Below are 24,514 nucleotides of genomic sequence, written 5' to 3'. Positions count from 1 at the left end.
AATGATCAATGGAAATCAAATTTATCATCCCATGGAGGTCTGGATTTGGAGTCACCCTCAAAATTAAAGTGAAAAACCACACTACAGGCTGATCCAACTTTGATGTAATGTCCTTAAAACAAGTCAAAATGAGGCTCAGTAGTGTGTGTGGCCTCCACGTGCCTGTATGACCTCCCTACAACGCCTGGGCATGCTCCTGATGAGGTGGCGGATGGTCTCCTGAGGGATCTCCTCCCAGACCTGGACTAAAGCATCAGCCAACTCCTGGACAGTCTGTGGTGCAACGTGGCGTTGGTGGATGGAGCGAGACATGATGTCCCAGATGTGCTCAATTGGATTCAGGTCTGGGGAACGGGCGGGCCAGTCCATAGCATCAATGCCTTCCTCTTGCAGGAACTGCTGACACACTCCAGCCACATGAGGTCTAGCATTGTCTTGCATTAGGAGGAACCCAGGGCCAACCGCACCAGCATATGGTCTCACAAGGGGTCTGAGGATCTCATCTCGGTACCTAATGGCAGTCAGGCTACCTCTGGCGAGCACATGGAAGGCTGTGCGGCCCCCCAAAGAAATGCCACCCCACACCATGACTGACCCACCGCCAAACCGGTCATGCTGGAGGATGTTGCAGGCAGCAGAACGTTCTCCACGGCGTCTCCAGACTCTGTCACCTCTGTCATGTGCTCAGTGTGAACCTGCTTTCATCTGTGAAGAGCACAGGGCGCCAGTGGCGAATTTGCCAATCTTGGTGTTCTCTGGCAAATGCCAAACGTCCTGCACGGTGTTGGGCTGTAAGCACAACCCCCACCTGTGGACGTCGGGCCCTCATACCACCCTCATGGAGTCTGTTTCTGACCGTTTGAGCAGACACATGCACATTTGTGGCCTGCTGGAGGTCATTTTGCAGGGCTCTGGCAGTGCTCCTCCTTGCACAAAGGTGGAGGTAGCAGTCCTGCTGCTGGGTTGTTGCCCTCCTACGGCCTCCTCCACGTCTCCTGATGTACTGGCCTGTCTCCTGGTAGCGCCTCCATGCTCTGGACACTACACTGACAGACAGAGCAAACCTTCTTGCCACAGCTCGCATTGATGTGCCATCCTGGATGAGCTGCACTACCTGAGCCACTTGTGTGGGTTGTAGACTCCGTCTCATGCTACCACTAGAGTGAAAGCACCGCCAGCATTCAAAAGTGACCCAAACATCAGCCAGGAAGCATAGGAACTGAGAAGTGGTCTGTGGTCACCACCTGCAAAACCAGTCCTTTATTGGGGGTGTCTTGCTAATTGCCTATAATTTCCACCTGTTGTCTATTCCATTTGCACAACAGCATGTGAAATGTATTGTCAATCAGTGTTGCTTCCTAAGTGGACAGTTTGATTTCACAGAAGTGTGATTGACTTGGAGTTACATTGTGTTGTTTAAGTGTTCCCTTTATTTTTTTGAGCAGTGTAGTAACAATTATAAACCGGGTTGTTCTGAGCCCTGGATTCTGATTGACTGAAAGCCGTGGTATGAGACATTATACTGATCGAATTACGTTGGTAACCAGTTTATAATAGCAATAAGGCACCTCAGGGGTTTGTGGTATATGGCCAATATACCACGGCTAAAGGCTGTATCCAGGCGCTTAAGAACAGCCCTTAGCCGTGGTATATTGCCCATATACCAAACCCCCACAGGCCTTATTGTTTAATTATAAACTGAGAGGTTCGAGCCCTGAATGCTGATTGGGTGACAGCCATGGTATATCAGACCGTATGACAAAACATTTATTTGGACTGCTCTAATTACGTTGGTAACCAGTTTATAATAGCAATAAGACACCTTGGGGGTTTGTGGTATATGGCCAATATACCACGGCTAAGGGCTGTATCCAGGCACTCCGCGTTGCGTCGTGCTTAAGAACATCCCTTAGCCGTGGTATATTGGCCATATACCACACCCCCTAGTGCCTTATTGCTTAAATATACCATGGCTATGACGACTTGTTTACTGTTCTAATTACGTTGGTAACCAGTTTATAATAGCAATAAGGCACCCCGAGCACACACTGCCAAGGTGCCTTATTGCTTAAATATAATATCAACAGTACATTCATTCCGCAATGCAAAAACATGCCATATTGTATGTTTGAATGATTTGAAATGACAGAAATGTGGCTATATCAAATGAATTGAATGATCCTTCTTTTCTCTGTCAGTCCATTACCATCCTAGTAAAGAACATGAAGACACACAAGATAACTGAGACGCAGCTGCAAGTGCTGCTGGGATACGCTGAGGAGGACATTTATGACCAATCACGTCAGGCGACAGCCTTCGGGCTGTTAAAGGTAGCTAACGCCCTCCAAATCTAGGAGAGAGATGGAGATGGAGACCATACTTTATTGCTACAGCTAATACATCAGACCCCAACATTTTTATACCTTTATTTAACCAGACATATAGATGTATTATAATGAAAGTTTATAATGAAATTCGTATTCTGTCCTCCTCTGTAATATGGACTGCATCCTCTCTATCTCCCCCTACAGGCAATCCTGTCCAGGAAGCTGGTAGTACCAGAGATGGAGGAGCTGATGAAGAAAGTTGCCAAGCTGTCTGTTACCGGGCAGAACGGCATGATCAGGGTCCAGTGCAGACATGTACGGTTTTGTGTTTCTTTTTATATTCATATTTAACCCTGTATTTTACCGTTTGTATTTTATTTTTGAAGGTGAATTATAAAACAGTGGTTTAACTGTGCTTTAGGCAACAATTTGTATTATTTTTAGATTCTTATTTTAGTGTTTCTATTATTTTCACCTGTAGATTTACCAGAAGTATATCCTGGATTATCCTCTGGGGAAGAAACTGAGATCACATCTGGACTTTATCGTGGCCCAGCTCAGGTAGGATATATGTGTGTTTAAAGGGATTCGTTATTTAATATGTAAGTCGATTGTTTGTGACTTGTTTGATACTAAAATCTCTCTTTCTCTCTCTCTCTCTCTCTATCTCTCTCTCTCTCTCTCTCTCTGTGTGTTAGCTATGAGTTTGACACAGGAAGAGAGGCTGCTCTGGAGATGATGGCCTATATCTTCCAGACCTTCCCTCAGGTATCCAAGACAACCCTCCTGACACACACATCCCATAATTACCTGAGTTAGACTCGCAGTAACTCTGTTCGCGTTCTACACCCACTGCTCCTGTTAGAAGTTGACTATAGAAACTCTCACCAAAACTGACATTAGATCAGTCTTTTGGAACAACCTAATTCTACTCCTGTGTGTATCTGATTTGTCTCTGTCCTAGAACCTGCTGCTGCAGCACAGTGGGTTGTTCTTTGTCCCTATGGCTCTGGCCATGGTGAACGATGACTCGGCTCGCTGTAAGAAGATGGCCGCAGTGGCCATCAAATCACTGCTGAGTCAACTGGACCAGGAACACCAGAACACCCTGTTCACCCTGGTCAACACTTGGCTGTCTGCAGACAAGGTATGGATGCACGGACACACACACATGCAGACACACGCACACACATTAGTCTTAATTGGCTTTCTCTACGTGTCTAATAAAGCAATGTAAATGTCTGATAAAGTGCAAATAATGGAAAGGAGAGAAATCCACTTTAGACTATTGAGATCCACCCCATATTCTCCTGCTGTAACCTCTGACCCCTACCCCCAGGTGTCTCTGCGTCGTCTCGGGGCCCAGGTGTGTGGGCTGTTTGTGGAGGTAGAGGGGGTTCAGTTTGGCCGTCGTCTAGATGCCCTGCTACCCCTCATCGAGAAAGAGATCCACCCCGACAACTTTGAAGACGTGAGTCGAACATGAACTATTTTACAAATCAAACTTTTAAGATATAAACAATGTGAAAAGTTATACTTTCAAAAGCATTATCTAAGCAGGATGTAGGTATTCGTCTTTTAATTACTATTTTATATAACCTGTGCTAACAGCTGCTCTATGTCTGTGTGTCTGTCAGATTGAGGAGGAGCAGGATGAGAAAGCAGCAGACAGACTGCTGTTCAGCTACCTGACCCTGGTCACCAAACTCACCAAGGACTGTAGCCTACTGGAGCTCAGCAAGCCGCAAGACACACTCACCAACATCCTGGGTAAGACACTACTACCTCTAGTCTGGTCCCACATTTGTTTGTGCTGTCTTGCCATTTGCTATGGTCGGAGCGGTGGTTGTAGATCAAACATCATGTGTCTATCAGATGGGCCCAGTCTGAAAATCACCTCAGACATCTCAGTTGTCTGTGGTGAGATAACTAGGCCTACAGTACTGTGGTACGTTAAGCTTATTGCCTGCTCTGTATAGCAGTGTGGTTAAACCCATGTGCCTACATGTTTTCACCTGAAATGTCTCTTGTTCTATGGGTTGATGATAAAGTCTAGAACTATAGATCTAGATCAATTCATCGATCATTGAATGTAATATTTTATCCTCTAAACTGCTGGCTTACCCTTGGTGTAACGGAGCAATACGTTTCCCCCCTCCACCAGGTCATGTTGAGACCCACCTGCGCTACCCTCACTGTTGGGTGTGGCTGACCGCCTCTCAACTGTTTGGTCAGCTGTTTGCTGCCCACCGGCCAGACCAGCTGGTTGCCCGCTGGAGAGAGGAGACCACAGAGAAGGGCAGTGCCAACAACACCACACCAGAACCAGTGGCGACCACATTCCTTACCACCAACCTGGACAAGAAGGTGAGACGGCGCTGAACATCACTTAGCCAAAGATGCAAACCGATGACTTGACCTGCTGAGAGTGACCAAGATCAAACATGTCACCAAGATGGACTAATCAGTGAATGAAACAGAACAGGGAGAACAACTTTCTAGAATGACATGAAACTTTTGTTGGTTTGAATAACAATGAGATAATTGAATGCATTGTATTGGAAACAAGGGTTTGATTCAAGTGATGTTTAGCTATACTGATTTATGTGTCTTTTAACTGACTTTCCCTCCTTCCCTCCACCAGATGAGAGAGTTGGTCCTGTCTTTCTGTCACCAGCTCCAGTCGAAGTACCTGGACACGTCAACAGGAGAACAGGTAAGGACGACATTACACTGATGCAAACAGACTATTTAGGTCTGAGGTGCCACACATCAGGCAGTAGTTCGATTGATAGGTTTGATCGTCTCGTCTGCCGTTCCCCAGGTGATCAAGAACCTGCTGTTCGTCGCCAAGGTGATCTACCTGATCTCACCTGAGTCTGAAATCACACCTGCCCAGGAAGTAGAGGAGGGAGGGGAGGAGGAAGAGATGAAGGAGAATGATGAAGGAGAGAAAGATGGAGAAGATGAGGAAGGGGATGAAGAAGAGAAACAGGAAGAGGAGGAAGAGGATGAGAAGGATGATCGTCCTCCATCCTTACTGTGGATGATGAAGAAGCTGTCTCTAATGGCTAAGAGAGAAGCTGCAGACACACCCAAGATACCCCTCAAGGTAAACACAAACACCCCAATACATGGTCCTTTTAGATCTTTTCCCAACACCACTGCTTATTTACTGCTGGTGAGATGGTGAGTTGATGAATATCAGCAATAAACGGTTGTATTGTTGTTATTTCTCCTTGCTCTCCCTCCTATAGAGAACATGTGTATTTAAGTTCCTGGGGGCCATAGCTGTGGACCTTGGTAAAGACAGGCTGGGTCCTTACCTCACCACCATCATCGCCCCTCTCTACAGAGAACTGGACAGCACCTATGCAGACCAAGGTAACATACTGTAGTACTGTCCTCATCATTTAATAACAGCTACGTGGATCAAGGTAACACTACACTGTCTCAACATCCTCTCCCTTTCACCACTACTCAAATTCCTCATCCTAATCATAACTAGGCTCTTTGGCCTTCGTTTTCTCTCTGTTTTGTGTGATCATTTTCCGACTGTGCTCATTGTAGCTGTCCTGTTGTCTGACTGCTCTCTTGTTATTCTATGTCAACACAACTCTGTGTAGTTGTTTTCTTCTGACTGATCCCTCGGTAGGTGTTTGTCTCAGAGATAGAATTAAATAGAACACTAATTACATGTATGTTTTACTCCCCAGATCCCACCCTGAAAAACCTGTCCCAGGAGCTGATAGAGCTGTTGAAGAAGCAGGTGGGGCTGCAGATCTTCTCCCTGGCCTTCTCAGCCGTCCAGAAGGATGCCTCACAGAGGAGGGCCAACCGCAAGAAACACAAGGCTATGCAGGTATGTACTCTATGGCAGGGGTTCTCAACTGACTTCGGCAGTACATGGCTGGACGAACAAAGTCTAGGGCCCTGGGAAGGAACATTTTAAAGGCCCACCTCTTGGCACGGAGAGAAGATTTAGCAGTTTTCAAGCTCATTTCCTGCAATTCTACAGATTTTGTCATGTAGCAGAGAGAAAACGTACTTTTAAAACTTAAATTACAGCAGGGATGCGCAACTGGCGGAACTCAAATTACAGCAGGGATGCGCAACTGGCGGAAATCAGTCGGGGGCTCAATTTACTGTTGCGAGTTAGAATAATAGAATACACAAGTTGCAATTTCGAAAATTGGTTGTGCATCAGCAGTTTTGCTCTTATGTCAGTCACTGATAGTCAGTCAATTAGCCCATGTCAGCAAAAATATGTTTTGATTGCTAAGTTAGTTTGGCGGCCAGCTATCTAAACTTGTTATCATGATCGATTTACCATCTGGGGGACCCCCATTGTGTATGCAGACCCGCGAGCAACTGCGGCCCATCATGAGTTCAGATTTTTTTGTGAACCCCACCCCATAAAAGATGCCCATCCTTGTTTTAAAAAAAGAAAAGTGTGTGTGGGGAGAATACAATAAGTATTAAGTTGAAATATATAACATTGGTGGATACCAATATCCCTGTTAGCCTCCCAGGCCCATGTTACCCAGGGTTGAGAAGTTGTAGATTAATATTACATTGTATTACACCCTCTGAATTTATTGCACAGATTCCTTGGCCAAAATTCATTTAATCTGTTAGTAATATTCATTTACATTTTAATATTGTGAAATGTTGCGTCTGCGGACCCCACTTTGAGAACCCTGCTCTATTGGGCCATGCTGCTCCGCCAAACTGGGAAAGCTTTGAGCTAGCCATACAATACATGAAGAACAGCAGACACCGTTTTGCCTCAAGCAAATGTTTATATTAATTGTATATTTATATCATCATGGCAGGGTAATGTTGGATACCAAGCATCTCACCTTTTACTCCTTATCTCTCAGGCGGTGGCTAACCCTGACATCGCAGCCAGGAAGAAGCTGAAGAAACACAAGAACAAGATCGAGGCCAAGAAGAGGAAGATTGAGTTCCTGAGGCCTGGCTACAAAGCCAAGAGACAGAGGAACTCGCTCAAGGACTTGGCTATGGTGAAATGATGTTATTATCCATTGTATAGCAAGGATGGATGAGAAGACCAGGCAATCATGCCCTACTTAATGCAGTAGCTGAGTCAGCACATCAGTGGCAAGCCACCTCTGTATGACTTCTCAGTCAAGGATTTGAGAAGTACAAGATTGTCTAAGGGGTTTGTTTGTGCAGTTAACTTTTTTTTTTTTTTTAATAAAAAAATACTATTGTGCTACTTTCTTTAAACAATCTTGTTATTGGAAAAGTATCACAGTGGGCCTGTTGAATATTACAATAGCGCTTATCTTGAGAGGGAGATTATATACAATAATTTGACAACAAAGGTTTATATATTCAGTGTGAAATCAGTTTTACTGAGGGTCATTTTCACTGTACAAGCTCATAAATATGCAATAAAAGTAGCATACAAATGAATCAGTGTTCAACTAAGTGACTAGTGGCATATACACCAAATCTGTTTGATTAAAGTTTGAGCATTCCAATGAAAAGGCCTAAACTAACAACCACAAACTTTATACACCCAACGGAAGTTTTAGAAATGTACGAAAAAAATACAGATGAATGATTCAGCATTAGTACAATACAAAAACAGCACCAGCTGCAGTAACATCGCCATAGGTCACTCAGGTCCTCTTCCTTGAAGGGGCCAGTCAGTTCTTTACCACTGTGTTAATTGAGCCTGAGCCAACACCAACCCCTTTCCCTTGGGTGTTTGCAGATCAGAAGGAACTGGAAGGGTTCACCAAAAATGGCAGAAGCTCCACAACATAGATACTATATAATTATGTGTGCCACACATCCAATTGGAGGGCTAATGTGGAGCCGTCACCACATCACCTGGTCTGACCTACACCTATCTGGTTCCCTTTAGATCTCCAAACACCACAGGGCTATGGGCTGATAACTGTATTTTGGGACCAGGTAGTATACTATATTGCAGTGCCTCTATCCCAGGCTGGAAGGCATGGAGGGGCTATGCATGGCAAAGGCTTCAGGCATCAGGGATGGGGCAGAGCTGTGTTCAGCAGGGTACGTTGTGGAACCTTCATATAGAAATGCATTGTGTAGAACAAACACGTGACATCTAACATGTAGAGTAAGGAATCACGTCAGCTCTATTCATGACATTTCTATCTACATTTGCGTACTGAACGTGCCCCTGGAAGGAGTGCAGTCACTGGTCCTCCTGTGCGGTCCAATCAGGAAGTATTTTATACAGGAAGTCGGGAGTATTTACAGAGAACAAGAGGTGTGGGCTGTCTTTACTGCCTGTTCTTCAGGGCTTCCACCAGCCTATGGAGAGAGAGAGCAAACATTGTTGAGTAATAATACACAAACATGCAGGTGACATGGTGTTGCGCAATGTCAACTGTGGGTTTATTGAGGGGAAACACCCAAGGGAAAGGGGTGGGACAAGGACAGGACACGTCTCTTCTCCATATGATAAAATAGCATATTAATAGGTAGAGCAGAGGTTATGTGGTTATCATTTCACCCACAGTGACTGTGTGGTTAACCAACTGGAGATGACAGCCTGTTCTAGTCCATGAGAACTGAAATCAGTGAGGTTAAATGCAAGTATAGTAAATCACTGTTGAAAAGAGCATCTGTTACGTGACTATAATGTCAACCAAAAGCAAACCCTCACCACTCCATGGCCTCGTCCAGGCCCGTGCCCTTGGTGGCGGAGGTCTTGAAGATCTGCCACTTCCGGTCTTTGAGGGCGGGGAGGCCCAGGGAGTTGGCCACCTCAGCCGGGGTCATGGCCTGCTCCATGTCCTGCTTGTTTGCAAACACCACCAGGATGGCTTTCTTCAACTCCTCTTCCTGAAGAGAGACACAGGGGGAGAGAGAGAGAGCGCGCGTGTTAGTCAAATGGAGAAAATACATTGAGCTTTCCTATTTGCCCAAAGTTGCCCTCCAGAGCACCTCAACCAATGGTCATTATCGCTGCCTCATACACAAATGACACCTGCAGTCTTATTAATGCAATGAATGTAGGCCTAGCCACCCACACCACATGACCTACCTCCAGCATGGCGACAAGCTCAGACTTAGAGATGCCCATCCTGTCTCTGTCACTGCTGTCCACCACGTAGATGACAGCATCTGTGTTGGAGTAGTAACAACGCCAGTATGGCCTGGGAGAGAGATACAAGGAGAGAGACAAAGGTTAGGGGGAGAGAGAAGGAAGGGCAGAGGCAAGTAGGCCAAACCCTCTAAATTATAAAGAGGTATGGCACAATGTATATGAAAGTTGTCCTGTCTTGAGGAACTTCTGTCTACCTTTTACATTCAACAATGTCTGTGTATACATAAAAAGGAACGCTTGTGATATTCATATAATTACCTGATACTCGTCTGTCCACCAAGATCCCACACTTGGAACTTCAGGTTCTTGTACGTCACCGTCTCCACGTTGAAGCCGATCGCTGTACAAAACAATGGCAGAGATTAAAAACCTTGAGCACACGTGGCAAAGAAAGGAATGCACTTTAACCATCCCTCTATGTATGACATTGTGTACAAACATGTGGGAAGACTAATTCAACTCATTGTGGAGCACACTAATTGATTTTCCATGTATCCACCTGGAACTAGGCAACAGATCTTGCCTGAACCGTCTTTCGAAGTAGAAAGAAAAGCGTTACGTACTTGGAATGGTGGTGACCACCTCTCCGACCTGCAGGCGGTACAGGATGGTCGTTTTACCGGCTCCGTCCAACCCCAGGATCAGGATCCTCATCTCTCTGGTGCCAAACAGGCCAGAGAAGAGACTGGAAAACCACCCACCTACAGCACATGGACATGAGATGAGCTACACAGACAATCAGTGCTAGTATAGCCCAATCATAGACGTGAACTACCTTTAGCTCCTATTGATAAAGGTACTATATCTTCTTCCCGGCTGAGTTTTGTTAAGTCTGTTAAAAGGTTAAATTACTACACACCTTTATAGGGTTAGTGTTCCCACACAGCCATATCGCCACGTTACAGCGCTTGTTTACGGAAGACAGAGGTGACCACCTGTGCTAATTATCTATCTAGCTCTCTGAACACCTGAATGTAAGCTAACTGGGGAGGAAGTGTAGTTCGTCAACTGGAGGCACACACAGTAAGTGTATCTTTATTTGAAAGATTATTTCTCGCTGATATGAAAGATAAGGGCCATCTGTTTAGAAAACCATTTCGCAAGCGATGATTATTGATGTTTATAACACAGTGTCGGAATTGTCGTTCACACGGCCAGCTGTGGGCGAAGCGAACCGCTGAAAACCCTATGGAGAGAAGGGTTTTCCATAGTGCTGTCAACGGGACTGTGCCGAACAGTTGAGCTAACGACGTCTTTGATGCTCCCCCAGTTTCCGGAAGGGGTGCAGGTGGTAGGACGGAAGTGCGATGACGCGAGGGCATAAGAATGGCGCTAAGTTCAGACCTTCGTCTCCTGAATACAAACCAAGTAAACTTACATCTAGGTTTAGTTGCTCTCTTGAGAACCTCGAGGATCTTGAAATGGAGTCGGTCGGCAGTGGTGAACGCAAGGTTGAGCCAGACCAGGATGAAGTGGGCCTACCTGCGGCGACAGGTGTAGTAGAGATTTTCAACGTTTGCCCTGAGAATCCTAGCGGAGATGATCTTAGACCGGTAGGAGTGAGATTTTTGGAAAGAGTGGATTCCTGCTTTTTGGCCGACCAATACGTTGTGTCAAGCTGGGACAAACTGGGAATGGTTACATCTGTGAAAGTTTCGAGAAGTGCAATTCTTTACATTTTTTGTGCATCCTCCGCCCAGAGGAAGTGGGTGTGTCGCATCTCAGGGCTCAACCGGTGTCGTGCTTTGCTCTCCGGAGCAGAGACCGCTCAAAGAAGATCAGTGGGGTAGTGTTGAGTGTAGTGGTGGATAAATTGGTGAGACAGACCCAGTGGCAATGGCGAGACTGAGAATACCTAATCTGTCTTGTTGAGCCTTGACACAGAGTTTCTACCAGATAAGGTCAGATTAGGTTATATTTGTTATTCTTTGAGGGCCTATGTTCCAAATCTGCTACGGTGCTTCAGGTGCCAAAGATTCGGACATGATGCAGCAGTGTGTATAAGGGAGATCCCACGATGTGAGAAATGTGCAGGAGGGCATAGTCAGAGGGAGTGTAAATTTGGGATAGAGAAAGCACTGTGTCAACTGTGGGGGTGCCCATGCAGCTGGGTATCCAAAGTGCCCTGTGAGAGAGAGGTTGAGATTGTCAGAGTTCGAGTGGGGCAGAAAGTTTCCTATGCTGAGGCAGTGAAGAGAGTTGATGATAGCCCGAGGGTGAGTGATTCGACTGGGAGCCCACCAGTGAGTAGGCCTAGGCCTGAAGAGAGAACGAGTTTTAGTAAGGTAGGATTTCTTGTGTGTATAGCCATGGTGATCAACTGCACTGATGGAGCGGAAGATAGACTTGGTAGTTGCAGCAGCAGAGAAATATTTTGCGGTAAGATATTTTCATTTTTTTTTTGTCATTTAGCAGACACTCTTATCCAGAGCGACTGCTCAAGGGCACATCAACAGATTTTTTCACCTAGTCGGCTCGGGCAGCAATACGCAGCACAGGGTCTAGTCTGCCAGAAATTCACATAGAATAATAAGGTTTTCCTGAGCTAGTGCTAACGTTAGTAATACTACTGTAGCGATTGAGGGGGAACAGTTGAACCAGGGGCTGAACCAGTATCCCTGTGGTTACAGGGTAAGCACACCAGCTACCTAATAACTATATTAGCTAGCTAGTGTCTTTGGCTATATCCTGTTCTGTCTGTGCCATAAAGGTCCAGACGTCAAGTCAGCATACAGGAAGGCTACACATGGTTACTATGTGTCTCTGACATACATAGTGTCACATTCCTGCATTTAAACATAAAAATGGTATTTGAATAGATAGTTAGTGATTAACGTTAGTCAACTAATTGGTGGGCTATTTGACGCTGTTAAGTTAGCTGGGCTACAAGTACTCAGCTTGTTGGCACATGGAGTTAGCAGTACAGCTAGCTAGAATGTTTTGGCTAAACTGTCAGTATTTACGAATCACGACCAGTTAGTGACTACAATTAGTGACTCAGACACGTTAGGGGGATTTGATAGCTTGATCAACTTAAATAACACAGTAGTTGTTCGCGAGACGACAGTAATTATTGCGTTTATGTTTGCTAGCTAACGCGTTATCCATCTATATGTTGCTTAGTAAGCGACCCAGTTGCATAGTGCGTGGCAGAATAGCCTGAATTTGTACATAAAACACAACCGTGCGCATTCCCAGTATAGTTTTTAAAGCTATTAAAAAATATATTTTTAAAACGTACCCATTCTGAAGACACTGAACCCTTGATCAACGTTGTTGTAGAGCTCGACACAACACCGCTTCCGTAGCTGTTGGAATTCAGTGACGTGTCGCAGGAATACGTCATTAATAGAAAATCCGGTTTCATTGTCGGTAGATTCAACATCAAACAAATATTTTAGAAATGTTAAATAGTTCAAACACAATTGCATAAAACGATAAATATCATTTGTTTTATAGCAAATTGTCCCCTTAATATTTAGTTGCGAGTTCAATTAGAAAAATACTATATTGAATGTGCGTTGATTAGGAAAGGAGACCTACAATGAGCTGTATTCAAGATGCCAACGTTTCAGATCGTTTTTTATTGTAGAAAGAGCTGCAAATAGCGCGTATATTACTGTGGAATCTTGAACGCACCCCAAAAGAACGGAAGAATAATTTATGTACACTCTTATTATACCTAAGTGAATGTACATCATTTGATGGTCCTATGCAAAAGGAGCAGGCTATCATACACAAATTAGACAGCTTGTGTTTCAACGGAATCAATCAATTTAACCTTTGCAATTGTGAGTATGGATTTATTTCAACCAACGCTTAGCTAATGCATTACGAATGGGCTCTCCGCTCCGTGTCTGTACACGATTCTCTTCTCCTGCATCCCTTCGTCACAGAGTCAAGCCGGGGGTCGCCGACAGCTGAGCCGCAATGGTGGAGAAGTCCGACCGGGCACCGCTGCTGGACTGGGAGGAGGTTCCTCCGGCGGAGAAGCCTGTTCCCACCGCAGAACAGGAGAAGGACGTCAAGGGGCCAAGCCCCGCCAACAGTCGGGCGTTGGGATGCACTGCGCCGGGGATAGGGTGGAGCACCAGTCCAGGGGGTCCTGGGTCTCTAACAGCAGCAGTCTCTAGCACAGACACATCCCTTTCATCCAGGAGCACGGTTCCCACCACTGCGGAATGGGATGCTCAGTGTCCCGACAAGGATGACCTTACCCCGGCCTCAGGACAAGGAGAGGTGCCGCACGATATCATGGTGAAATGGGAGGAAAAGGATCAGATCGTGGCCGTGTTTGTGGTGACATTTGATACAAGATCAGGTAAGTCGAGTCGAAGACCTCGGAATTTTTTTGCGTGCTGTGCTGCTGCCCAGGGAAGCACCTGCAAGGTCGCACCCATTTATCAATTTGTAACATCTATAGGCCTTTAGCATCCATGTATATAATAATTATTTTATTGTTCATTATAGGCCTACTGGTTATTATTTGCAGAAATTGCATCAGAGAGCTTGGGATGGATTCATTTTGAATTAGGCCAGAGAATTGATGAACCCAACCATGGCATGCACTGGTCATATGTGGTATTCGCCTACTCCTTGAGGGTGTTCTTGAACAGAAACACCTCTATATTCTTACTCAGGAACCCCAAAGTCACAGGGAATGTGTGAATTATCTATGACCACACCCTAAAGGCATCCCCTGTAATTCACCTCTGAATATCAGAGAGATAAGCCATAGTAGGCTAGATATAGATGTGCCCTTGAGCAAGGCACTTAACCCTAATTGCTCCTGTAAGTTGCTCTGGATAAGAGCGTCTGCTAAATGACTAAAATGTAAATATATATACAGTTGAAGTCGGAAGTTTACATACACTTAGGTTGGAGTCATTAAAACTCGTTTTTCAACCACTCCACAAATGTCTTGTTAACAAACTATAGTTTTGGCAAGTCGGTTAGGACATCTACGTTGTGCATGACACAAGTCTTTTTTTCCAACAATTGTTTACAGACAGATTATTTCACTTATAATTCACTGTATCACAATTCCAGTGGGTCAGAGGTTTACATACACTAAGTTCACTGTGCCTTTTAAACAGCTTGGAAAATTCCAGAAAATTATGTCATGGCTTTAGAAGCTTGTGAAAGGCTAATTGACATAATTTGAGTCAATTGGAGGTGTACCTGTGGATGTATTTCAAGGCCTACCTTCAAACTGAGTGCCTCTTTGCTTGACATCATGGAAAAATCAAAAGAAATCAGCCAAGACCTCAGGAGCAATCCTTGGGAGCAATTTTCAAACGCCTGAAGGTACCACGTTCATCTGTACAAACAATAGTACGCAAGTAGAAACAACATGGGACCACACAGCCGTCATACCGCTCAGGAAGGAGACGCGTTCTGTCTCCTAGAGATGAACGTACTTTGGTGCGAAAAGTGGAAATTAATCCCATTACAACAGCAAAGGACCTTGTGAAGATGCTGGAGGAAACCGGTACAAAAGTATCTATATCCACAGTAAAACGAGTCCTATATCGACATAACCTGAAAGGCCGCTCAGCAAAGAAGAAGTCACTGCTCCAAAACCGCCATAAAAAAAGTCAGACTATGGTTTGCAACCGCACATGGGGACAAAGATCGTACTTTTTGGAGAAATGTCCTCTGGTCTGATGAAACAAAAATATAACTGTTTGGCCATAATGACCATCGTTATGTTTGGAGGAAAAAGGGGGATGCTTGCAAGCCGAAGAACACCATCCCAACCGTGGAGCACGGGGGTGGCAGCATCATGCTGTGGGGGTGCTTTGCTGCAGGAGGGACTTGTGCACTTCACAAAATAGATGGCATCATGAGGAAGTAAAATTATGTGGATATATTGAAGCAACATCTCAAGACATCAGTCAGGAAGTTAAAGCTTGGTCGCAAATGGGTCTTCCAAATGGACAATGACCCCAAGCATACTTCCAAAGTTGTGGCAAAATGGCTTAAGGACAACAAAGTCTAGGTATTGGAGTGGCCATCACAAAGGCCTGACCTCAACCCTATAGAACATTTGTGGGCAGAACTGAAAAACCGTGTGCGAGCAAGGAGGTCTACAAACCTGACTCAGTTACACCAGCTCTGTCAGGAGGAATGGGCCAAAATTCACCCAACTTATTGTGGGAAGCTTGTGGAAGGCTACCCAAAACGTTTGACCCAAGGTAAACAATTTAAAGGCAATGCTACCAAATACTAATTGAGTGTATGTAAACTTCTGACCCACTGGGAATGTGATGAAAGAAATAAAAACTGAAATAAATCATTCTCTCTACTATTATTCGGACATTTCACATTCTTAAAATAAAGTGGTGATCCTAACTGACGTAAAACAGGGAATTTTTACTAGGATAAAATGTTAGGAATTGTGAAAAACTGAGTTTAAATGTATTTGGCTAAGGTGTGTGTAATCTTCCGACTTCAACTGTAGGTCTATTGATAATGTCTGACCACCGGCTTTACAACCAATGAGTTGTTATGTATGTAGTCTTGAGACTATCTGGGACTATACATTCTTAATGAATGAGTAGGAGAGGCGAGGGGGTGGAGACAGAGGGAGTCAGCCTGTGGATTTCACTGCAGATTGAATTACTTAAATCAATGAGGGCATTGACTTCATTTGGTATTGACGGCCTATTCCAAATAGTTTGAGACCTATGGTTGGTTGGTTGATCTACATGCAGATTTGCACATTTGTGAAAACTTTAACATTTTAGGACAGTTGTGATAACCATACCTACAGTATTGCCTAATTTCACTCCCCTTTATGTATGTGTGCGTGTGTGCATGCGCGTATGTGTGTGTGTGTCTACTTTTTAGGTAACATGTTAGAGTGGTGTCTGCCAGGGGACATGAACCTGGAGGGAGTAGAGTTCAAGGCTATGGCCAGCGGCTCCCACAGAGTCTCCAGCGACTTCATGTAAGTACATCCGGCTGCATCTCAATCATACAAACTGGATTCCTTTATTTGTAACCTATCCTGGGTGCATCTCAATAGTATAAAGTGGCATCCTTTCTTTGTATCCTATCCTGGATGCATCTCAATAGTCTAATAGACTTCCTGTCCTAGTCACCTTCATTGAAACTTATTTGAAATCACAGGAAAAGCCATGAAATGAACATGGAGGAACGCTCCCAGGCATCAGCCTTCTGCCCTGTTCTTTCATAGCAAAGCTGATGAAGGAAAGCATACAGGTGAAGGCGAGGAAGACCTTTTAGACTAAATATTTAGATGCACCTCCTTGGCAGGACAGCAAAACTTATGGTAAGCAGAAACAACGGCCAACTGGCAGGGCAGTATGTTCCCTTGGCTTGACTCATGGTTCTCTCTCTGGCCCCCCACAGATACTTCCGTAAGGGCGGGTACTTTGGCCTGGCATGCTTTGCCAACATGGCGGTGGAGAGTGTGGTGGAGAGGGGTGCAAGAATGAAGTCTGTCGGTATCCTGTCAACCTCTTACACCCTGCTGTACCGATACATGAGCTTCCTGGAACACCAAGTCAGGTAGAACCTGTTGAAGTTATATTATCTATCGATATTATAAAATCTCTCTGTTTTTTTGCTCTCTGTCTTTGTCTCTCTCTTTCTCTCTTTTTTTTGGTCGCTGTTTTTCACACACTCTTTCCCCTCACTCTTTCCTTTTCTGTCACTGGATCTCTCTCTCTCTTTCTTGTACTCTCTCTTTCACTCACCCTCTACCCTCAAGTCACAGTCGTCTCACTGCTATTTATAATGATCTCATGCATTAAACATAGTGTGTGAGAGTCAAGGGGTGTCACACTGCAATCTGTCACACATCCTGCTCAACAAGATAGGCTGAGTCTGAAATTGGAACCCTATTCCCGATATAGTACACTACTTTTGACCAGAGTCAAAAGTTGTGCTGGCACCGTCTGGTCAAAAGTAGTGCACTAATAGGGAATAGGGTGTCATTTCGGACACAGACATACTGTAGAGTGAAAAACAGCCCTTTCTCTTTTTCGCTCTTCCTCTTTTTAGCCACCCATGAGAGTAAATGTAATTCTTGTTCATCTGTTCTGTTGCATAGTTATCACATGTTATGGTTGAACATTGGCATTTTTGTAGCTGCTTACAGAAGTATATGAGTTCACTAAAAGCCTATGTACACTATACTTGCTTGTTTTGTCACATAAACTGAAATTATAAAAAGAAAAATAAGGACCATTTTCATTTGCAGTATGTAAACATAACATGATGAACAGGAATGACATTTACCCTTATGAGTGGCCAATAAGATGTATCTGAAAGCCACACCCCAAATAAGCCACGCCTCCTGAAAATAACCTAGCCGCTACATCAACCCAGCACGAGAGTAAAAATAACCAATTATATTAATCCATGTTTGGGTAATCCCAATTTGTTGGGTTATTCATGCACCCAACTGGCTGGGTCAAAATAACCCAACATGTGTTCTGTCGATTATTTAACCAGCTCTGGGTTACAAAATAACCCAAATTGGGTTGTTTTTAGTACATCATTTTTTTGTATGAGTAGCATTCTCATCTGTTGTTTCAAGGACACTACTGTTGCATTGATAGGCCAGGATGGGATCCTAACATGCGGTCTACTTCGCACGCATGCCTCAAATTTTCAGTTGTCAAGGTTACACACACAGATCGGAATTTAGATGTCAGTCCTTAGTAGAGTTGAAGAGAGAATGCTGACAATGTTAGCATAGCTCGAAGTAGAAGTTGCCCCTAACAACAGATCATATTACCCTACTCCCAATCCTATTTTACCATTAGGGGGGATGGAAACAACTGTTCCTGTATCAGTGGTTAGGAGCAACTTCTACCTACTCTGTTATTTTAGCGTGACAAGGAGTGACCCCACTATGGTAATCTACCCCCAGACTCCTAGACAGACCCATTCCCAGACAGATACACAATGGCTTTACATTAGATGGCTACAAATTAGCCCAAATCTTGGATTACCACTGGTTAATCTAGGGTTAAATGGACCATATTTTGGGATTAACCCTTCAGAGGTGATATTAGAACCCCCTGATGTGAATCCCAGTCTCATTCTTTCTTTCTGCCTGTCTTTTCCTGTCCATCACAGGCCCTGCTCGAATATAATTACCTGCATGCATTCTGCTTACATTGTCTGTATTACTTTAAATGTGTGTGTGTGTGTACGTGTGTGTTTGATCCAGGCTCCAGTTGAAAACTCCTGGCCAGTACTCTCCTCTGGAGGCGTTCTTTGAGGATAAGCGATCAGTGCTTCCCCCCGACGGGGAGAGTGTGGTTACTGCATGTCCTGGCAGTGCCTGGGAAGCAGCACTCACCCACTGTATGCACCCTGAGATGAAGGTGAGAGGGTGTGGTTTACTATTACGGGAATATGAAATGGTATTTCAGGTGGCAGGATTTTGTGTGTGCGTTATCATGCTGCTAGTGATAATGATGGTGATGATGGTGAAGATGATGATGACAGTAGCTCTCCTCCTCCCTCCAGATCACCCACCCAGCTGGCTGCATGTCTCAGTTCATCCAGTTCTTTGGGGAGCAGATTATGGTCCTGTGGAAGTTAGCTCTGCTGAGGAGACGCATCCTCATCTTCTCTCCTCCACCTGTAGGGGTGGTCTGTTATAGAGGTGAGGGGGAGCACTAACACAGACACACGCACAGACACACACTGATACGGACACAAGCACAGACACACACTGATACGGACACAAGCACAGACACACACCGTAACCTCTGGGTTATTTTTTTCTTCATGCTCAAAAGAACACAATGCTACTCACCTATGTACTCTTAAACACTTTTATACATTTTCATTAACTTTCTCTATTTCCTGTCCTCGCTAGTGTACTGCTGCTGTTGCCTGGCCAACGTGTCCATCCCGGGGGTGGGCGTGGCCGTGCCAGAGTTCCGCCCCTTCTTCTATGTCAACGTGGCAGACATCGATACCCTGGATACGGAACTGTCCTACGTAGCATGTGAGTGTCTGGAGTCAGGGAATAGGCCAGGGCATCTTCATAGTCTTAAACGTCCCCTTTAATTCATCTGCACTGATCTGAAAACTAAAGATGGGTGAAAGCAATATGGAGGATGCCTTGTATGGTTTCGCTATCACTTCTTATAATAATAATAATAATAATATGCCATTTAGCAGACGCTTTTATCCAAAGCGACTTACAGTCATGTGTGCATAATTTTTTTTTTAACGTATGGGTGGTCCCGGGGATCGAACCCACTACCCTGGCGTTACAAGCGCCATGCTCTACCAATTGAGCTACAGAGGACCACTCACTTCTTCAACCTGTCTATTTCTTTCACATCTATGAGAGACACAGAGCAGAATACACTTGACATTTGATTTACTTTGACCCTAATTTCAATAAACCTGAGGGGCTTGTGTGTGTAGGCACCACAGAGAAGATATTTGAGGAGAAGCGGGACCTGTATGACATCTATGTGGATAACCAGAATGTGAGGACGACCAGAGAGAGTCTGAAGCCTTTACTACGGCTCAGCGCTGCAGACAGAGAGAAGTACCGCAAACTCACTGAACAGAGGTACAGTGCAGTCTGCAAAACAACCTGAGGAGAATGTTTATAATGTTATCTTCTTGTAGTTGATACAGAGGATATAAGTGATGATGATGATACTAATGATAACATTGTGTTTCCAGGCAGATGCTGTTATATTCTCAGGAGGAGAATGGAGACTGTGTGTCCAGTGAAGAGGACCACTTCATTCTGTGAGTATATTACGCCAGGACCCAGTCTACAACTGGCATTACAAAGAATCCTTCAATAGTTTTTTACATTTAAGTAGTTTATTTCTATATATAAACAAATTACAAATGTCCATGATTTTAAAAAATATTTTAAAAGTATTTATAATTTTTTTAACGTGACTTCTTCCTCCCGTTGTAGGTTTTTCCTGGAGCAGAACAACCGCATCTTCCAGACGCTGAGTGAGGTTGCAGGGAGCCCTGAGCCCATCCTGACCCAGGAGAGTGTGAGGGCCATGGGGCTGGACCCTCATGGAGACAGGCTCTTCCTGCTCCACCTGCTGGAGACATACGGCTATGACAGCCTCCTAGTCACTGATCAACCTTGCTGCAGCTGAGGCCTGGGTGGCACACTGACTGACCTACAGGGTCCTTAACACTCACAGACTCAATGCAGACAGTCTGGACTATGAGAGGTCAGAATACTTTGGCAAGGCTTAGACCAGGGCCTGTATTCATAAAGCGTCTCAGTTGGAGTGCTGATCTCGGATCCGTTTAGCCTTTTAGAGCTCATTGAATAAGACTTACATGGACAGGGGGGACCTGATCCTAGATCAGCATTCCTACTGTGAGACACTTTATGAATATGGGGCCAAATAGCCAGAGACCCTCAGGCCAAAAAAACCGAATGAATGGAGAGAGCCACTGAACAAGAAAAGACTAATGGAATTTGGCTCTTGGCACTGTCCTATGACATTCATGGACGCTCAATCTGGATTGTTAACCATCACCTTCCTGTCTGTCAATAAAATGTACAGCACAGAGGAATGCCATTCATGTCTATCCCTAACACTCTTATTCTGGAGGAGTGGAGCCAACAAGAAACATCCTGGAACTCTGGAGATTCTGTGCCTATGAGCAGAACTTACCAAGGAAGTAATCCTTAGGTTTCCTTTGTTTTCAAATGGGGAGTCAATCTAAAGTCTGTGGTAATGTCCTAGAACTGAGGGAGGATTTGTCACTTCTCTTAATAGGACATCTATTTATTTATGTTTTTGAGAGAATAAATCACCAAACTGTTGTCTGTAAATAGAAAGGGATCTGTAGAATGTGTTTTGTTATGAAATGATCCCATTAAGTCACTACTAAGCCCAGAACCTCTGTGGTCAGCATTGTATAGAAATGACCCTCAACACCATCCATAATCATGATACTAAGGACATGATACTAAGGGCCCGATTCAATCCGTAGTGCTGAAGATTTAAAGCAATGTTTACGCGTTCGCGGAGACTACATTCACAGTAAATGCTTCATATGTCGGCTCATTCGGAAATGAACTACATTTAAATCGCGCAACTGCCGTGATACGGCGGACTGAATCAAGCCCTAAGTACACAATACTAGTTCACACGTGGATTTGGTTTCTGGTGAAAGAGGGGTCTGGACTCACCAGCAGACTTTCTTATGATGTCCAACATAGGAATGTAACAACTTTATATGACTTTAAAAATGTACTTTTAATCACAGCCGTTTGACCAAGAGGTTGTGGGCTCAAATCTAAACGTATGCTTTTGTGTGTTTCCGCAACTCGCTATGTCAAATATATGAAGAGTGAAAAATGTGAATGAGCTGGTGGCTCAATGGTTAAATCCCTTCCTTCAGACCAAGAGGTTGTATGTTCGAACCTAATTTCTTATACTATTGTGTACGTTTCAGCAACTCTCGATGTCAAACATACAAAGAGTATGGTATAAAATGTGATGGAGGTGGTGGTGCAATAGTTACATTACTGCCTTGAGACCAAGATGTTCTAGCTTCAAACCTCATCTATTCAGCTTTTGTGTATGTTTCCGCAACTCTCAAATGTCAAACATACAAAGAGAAGGGTATACAATGTGATGGAGGTGGTGGTGTAGTGGTTCAATCTCTACCTCAAAGCTTAGGAGGTTGTGGTTTCAAATCTAATTTATTCTGCTTTTGTGTGTGTTTCTTCAACTCTGGTAAAAACTGTCTCCATTTCTGTTGGTTTAAATTGTATTGCGCCTCTGCAATTCTAACTTTCAGAAATACAAAGAAAAGCAGATGTACAGTAAAGGACCAGTAGAGGCTGTTGAGGGGAGGACGGCTCATAATAATGGATGGAATGGAGTGAATGGAATCAAACACATGGAAACAATGTGTTTGTGTTTGACACCATTCCATTTATTCCGCTCCAGCCATTACCACGAGCCCATCCTCCCCAATTAAGGTTCCACCAACCTCCTGTGATGGAGACACTTTACGTCAATGATGGTAAACTGTGAATGACTGAGGGTGGCAGGTAGCCTAGCGGTTATGAGAATTGTGCCAGTAATAGAATGGTCGCTGGTTTGAAGCCTAGAGCTTCAAATCTGCCGATGTGCCCATGAGCAAGGCACGTAACCCTAATTGCTCCTGTAAGTCGCTCTGGATAAGAGCGTCTGCTAAATTACAAATGTTTAAAAAAAATGGTAAACCAAATAATTGTCTGGCTTTTTTTTTATGGTGCTATTTATTGATTAATCAGAACTGTTCACATCAGAAAGCAGAGGTCATTACATCATTTATGGTGCTTCCTTCACATAGGGAAGAGCAGGAAGCCACTGCAGGTGTTGTAGTTATTAGAATGATCAAAGAGCCTCCTGCCTGAGGGGAGACAATGTAGATCACATTAACCCTCTTCCACCTCTAGAGTCAATGCATTGCACATGTACCTACAATCTCCATGGGTACCATATAGGTCTTTTAACAGAACTCTCGTCATTGTGTTAAAAATATATAGACCCATGAACGGCGATGTGAGGTAATCCATTGCAGTGAATCTGATGTAGTAGACTCCTCTCACTGGTGCTGTGAAGATACCTGCGTCATAGGAGAGGGAGGGATCAGCACTGTCAGTCTCTCAGAAGACCTGTTTATACCTGGTTCAAACATGCAGCCTTTGTCCTGATGCTGTCCACATTCTCATTGTGCCCACAGTTTTAAACCTGTAGGCGATTAAAAGACTTGTTGTGATGTGATCAGATCTTAAGTGTAAACAGACAAGATCTGGCCAAGATCAGGACGCATGTTAACGGCAGGTATAAACAGGGCTAGAGACACTGCTGGTAATGCTGGACTATAGCTGGATTCAGTGTGTGTTGATTTGTGTGGTTATAGGTCTACCTGTAGTTGGGTTGTAGGCTTTGCAGATGTTGGTGAAGACTTTGCTGTAGAAGTGTGGTGTCAGTATTGACACTGATTATTGAAAGATGAATAAAGCCCATGAAAGCAAACATTCTGCCAAGAAGCTAAAACAAAAACCTTCACCAACAGTCACCCAAACACCTTCTCAGGTTACAAACAAGTGCAGCACTTTTGACCGGAAAACAACACTCCTTTTCTGTATTGGTTTTACCTGCCTTCTCTCTCTTCAGCTCATCCACCTCCCTCTCACTGACACTCAGTCTGGCCTCCAATGCTGTGATTGCAGGAAAGGATACATTAGTAAACTTAACATTTGTTAAACCTACCTTAAGTATAATGTTTTTTTACATAGTTTAATTACCTGTGTTGCCACTCTCACTGGCTGTCACGCTGGCCTCCAGGGCTAAAATAATATGAAAAAGGAAACATAAGCAAACAAATCTGAGAAATAGGCATAAAATAAACTGTCTATAAAGAAACATCTAATACCATTTTAAACATTTTCTTTCTCATGAGAAACAGTTGTTGGCCAAATGACTTGAACCTGCATTCTTTCTCTCCTCCACCTCCTCACTGACATTCAGTATGGCACTCATGGCTGAAATTATGGTCAGATTTTTTTTTCTTCTCAAAAGCTGTTGGGGATCTATTAAATCCGTATCGCGGAAGTTCAGCGTTACAGGACTGAGCACGCCCCCATTCTCATCGACGGGGCTGTAGTGGAACAGGTTGAGAGCTTCAAGTTCCTTGGTGTCCACATCACCAACGAACTATCATGGTCCAAACACACCAAGACAGTCGTGAAGAGGGCACGACAAAGCCTATTCCCCCTCAGGAGACTGAAAAGATTTGGCATGGGTCCTCAGATCCTCAAAAAATTCTACAGCTGCACCATCGAGAGCATCCTGACTGGTTGCATCACCGCCTGGTATGGCAACTGCTTGGTCTCCAACCGCAAGGCACTACAGAGGGTAGTGCGTACGGCCCAGTACATCACTGGGGCCAAGCTTCCTGCCATCCAGGACCTCTATACCAGGCGGTGTCAGAGGAAGGCCCTCAAAATTGTCAAAGACTCCAGCCACCCTAGTCATAGACTGTTCTCTCTGCTACCGCACGGCAAGTGGTA

The 24,514-nt window shown here is 44.4% G+C and overlaps 3 protein-coding genes across 3 annotated transcripts in view; 2 read left to right on the top strand and 1 right to left on the bottom strand.

Moving 5' to 3' along the window:
* LOC311140037 (small subunit processome component 20 homolog) overlaps nucleotides 1-7,541 on the top strand; it is a 25,310-nt gene extending 17,769 nt beyond the window's left edge. Inside the window, exons 42-54 of the mRNA XM_084175006.1 lie at nucleotides 2,199-2,330; nucleotides 2,532-2,642; nucleotides 2,809-2,888; nucleotides 3,026-3,095; nucleotides 3,292-3,474; nucleotides 3,667-3,798; nucleotides 3,965-4,097; nucleotides 4,492-4,694; nucleotides 4,972-5,043; nucleotides 5,152-5,439; nucleotides 5,585-5,711; nucleotides 6,044-6,189; nucleotides 7,211-7,541. Of these exons, the coding sequence (XP_084031132.1) occupies nucleotides 2,199-2,330; nucleotides 2,532-2,642; nucleotides 2,809-2,888; nucleotides 3,026-3,095; nucleotides 3,292-3,474; nucleotides 3,667-3,798; nucleotides 3,965-4,097; nucleotides 4,492-4,694; nucleotides 4,972-5,043; nucleotides 5,152-5,439; nucleotides 5,585-5,711; nucleotides 6,044-6,189; nucleotides 7,211-7,363 (1,830 nt within the window). The 3' untranslated portion in view covers nucleotides 7,364-7,541. The remainder of the gene's footprint in view (nucleotides 1-2,198; nucleotides 2,331-2,531; nucleotides 2,643-2,808; nucleotides 2,889-3,025; nucleotides 3,096-3,291; nucleotides 3,475-3,666; nucleotides 3,799-3,964; nucleotides 4,098-4,491; nucleotides 4,695-4,971; nucleotides 5,044-5,151; nucleotides 5,440-5,584; nucleotides 5,712-6,043; nucleotides 6,190-7,210) is intronic.
* A 146-nt stretch (nucleotides 7,542-7,687) lies between these two features.
* On the bottom strand, nucleotides 7,688-12,780 carry LOC311140715 (ADP-ribosylation factor-like protein 1). The gene is made up of 6 exons (XM_084175900.1): nucleotides 12,689-12,780; nucleotides 10,011-10,148; nucleotides 9,706-9,787; nucleotides 9,385-9,496; nucleotides 9,004-9,182; nucleotides 7,688-8,648 (listed from the first exon to the last, which is right to left on the bottom strand). Exons 1-6 carry the CDS (start codon nucleotides 12,690-12,692, stop codon nucleotides 8,618-8,620), a joined length of 546 nt encoding a protein of 181 aa, XP_084032026.1. The 5' UTR covers nucleotides 12,693-12,780; the 3' UTR covers nucleotides 7,688-8,617.
* Nucleotides 12,781-13,183: 403 nt separating this feature from the next.
* Nucleotides 13,184-22,680, top strand: LOC311139666 (DENN domain-containing protein 11-like). Its single transcript, XM_084174588.1, has 10 exons — nucleotides 13,184-13,238; nucleotides 13,344-13,768; nucleotides 16,300-16,399; nucleotides 16,825-16,983; nucleotides 18,656-18,812; nucleotides 18,958-19,096; nucleotides 19,313-19,444; nucleotides 19,873-20,023; nucleotides 20,140-20,208; nucleotides 20,387-22,680. The coding sequence occupies exons 2-10, from the start codon at nucleotides 13,378-13,380 to the stop codon at nucleotides 20,580-20,582; spliced, it is 1,494 nt and encodes a 497-aa protein (XP_084030714.1). The 5' UTR covers nucleotides 13,184-13,238; nucleotides 13,344-13,377; the 3' UTR covers nucleotides 20,583-22,680.
* Nucleotides 22,681-24,514: the final 1,834 nt, after the last annotated feature.

Source organism: Coregonus lavaretus (assembly GCF_964263955.1).
Source record: "Coregonus lavaretus genome assembly, chromosome: 13".
In the NCBI taxonomy this organism is placed as follows: domain Eukaryota; kingdom Metazoa; phylum Chordata; class Actinopteri; order Salmoniformes; family Salmonidae; genus Coregonus; species Coregonus lavaretus.
The sequence above is the reverse complement of the archived record's forward strand: the minus strand, read 5'-3'. Positions and strand labels throughout refer to the sequence as shown.

What these genes read in the sequence shown, in the direction of transcription:
- LOC311140715 (XM_084175900.1), bottom strand. An exon ending in AGCTTGTCGCCATGCTGGAG is followed by an intron (nt 9,183 to 9,384) that starts GTAGGTCATGTG and finishes GTCTCTCTTCAG; the next exon opens with GAAGAGGAGTTGAAGAAAGC. An exon ending in CTGGACGAGGCCATGGAGTG is followed by an intron (nt 8,649 to 9,003) that starts GTGAGGGTTTGC and finishes CTCTCTCCATAG; the next exon opens with GCTGGTGGAAGCCCTGAAGA.
- LOC311139666 (XM_084174588.1), top strand. Translation starts at nt 13,378, where the DNA reads ATGGTGGAGAAGTCCGACCGGGCACCGCTGCTGGACTGGGAGGAGGTT. An exon ending in AGGGGTGGTCTGTTATAGAG is followed by an intron (nt 19,097 to 19,312) that starts GTGAGGGGGAGC and finishes TGTCCTCGCTAG; the next exon opens with TGTACTGCTGCTGTTGCCTG. An exon ending in GGAACTGTCCTACGTAGCAT is followed by an intron (nt 19,445 to 19,872) that starts GTGAGTGTCTGG and finishes TTGTGTGTGTAG; the next exon opens with GCACCACAGAGAAGATATTT.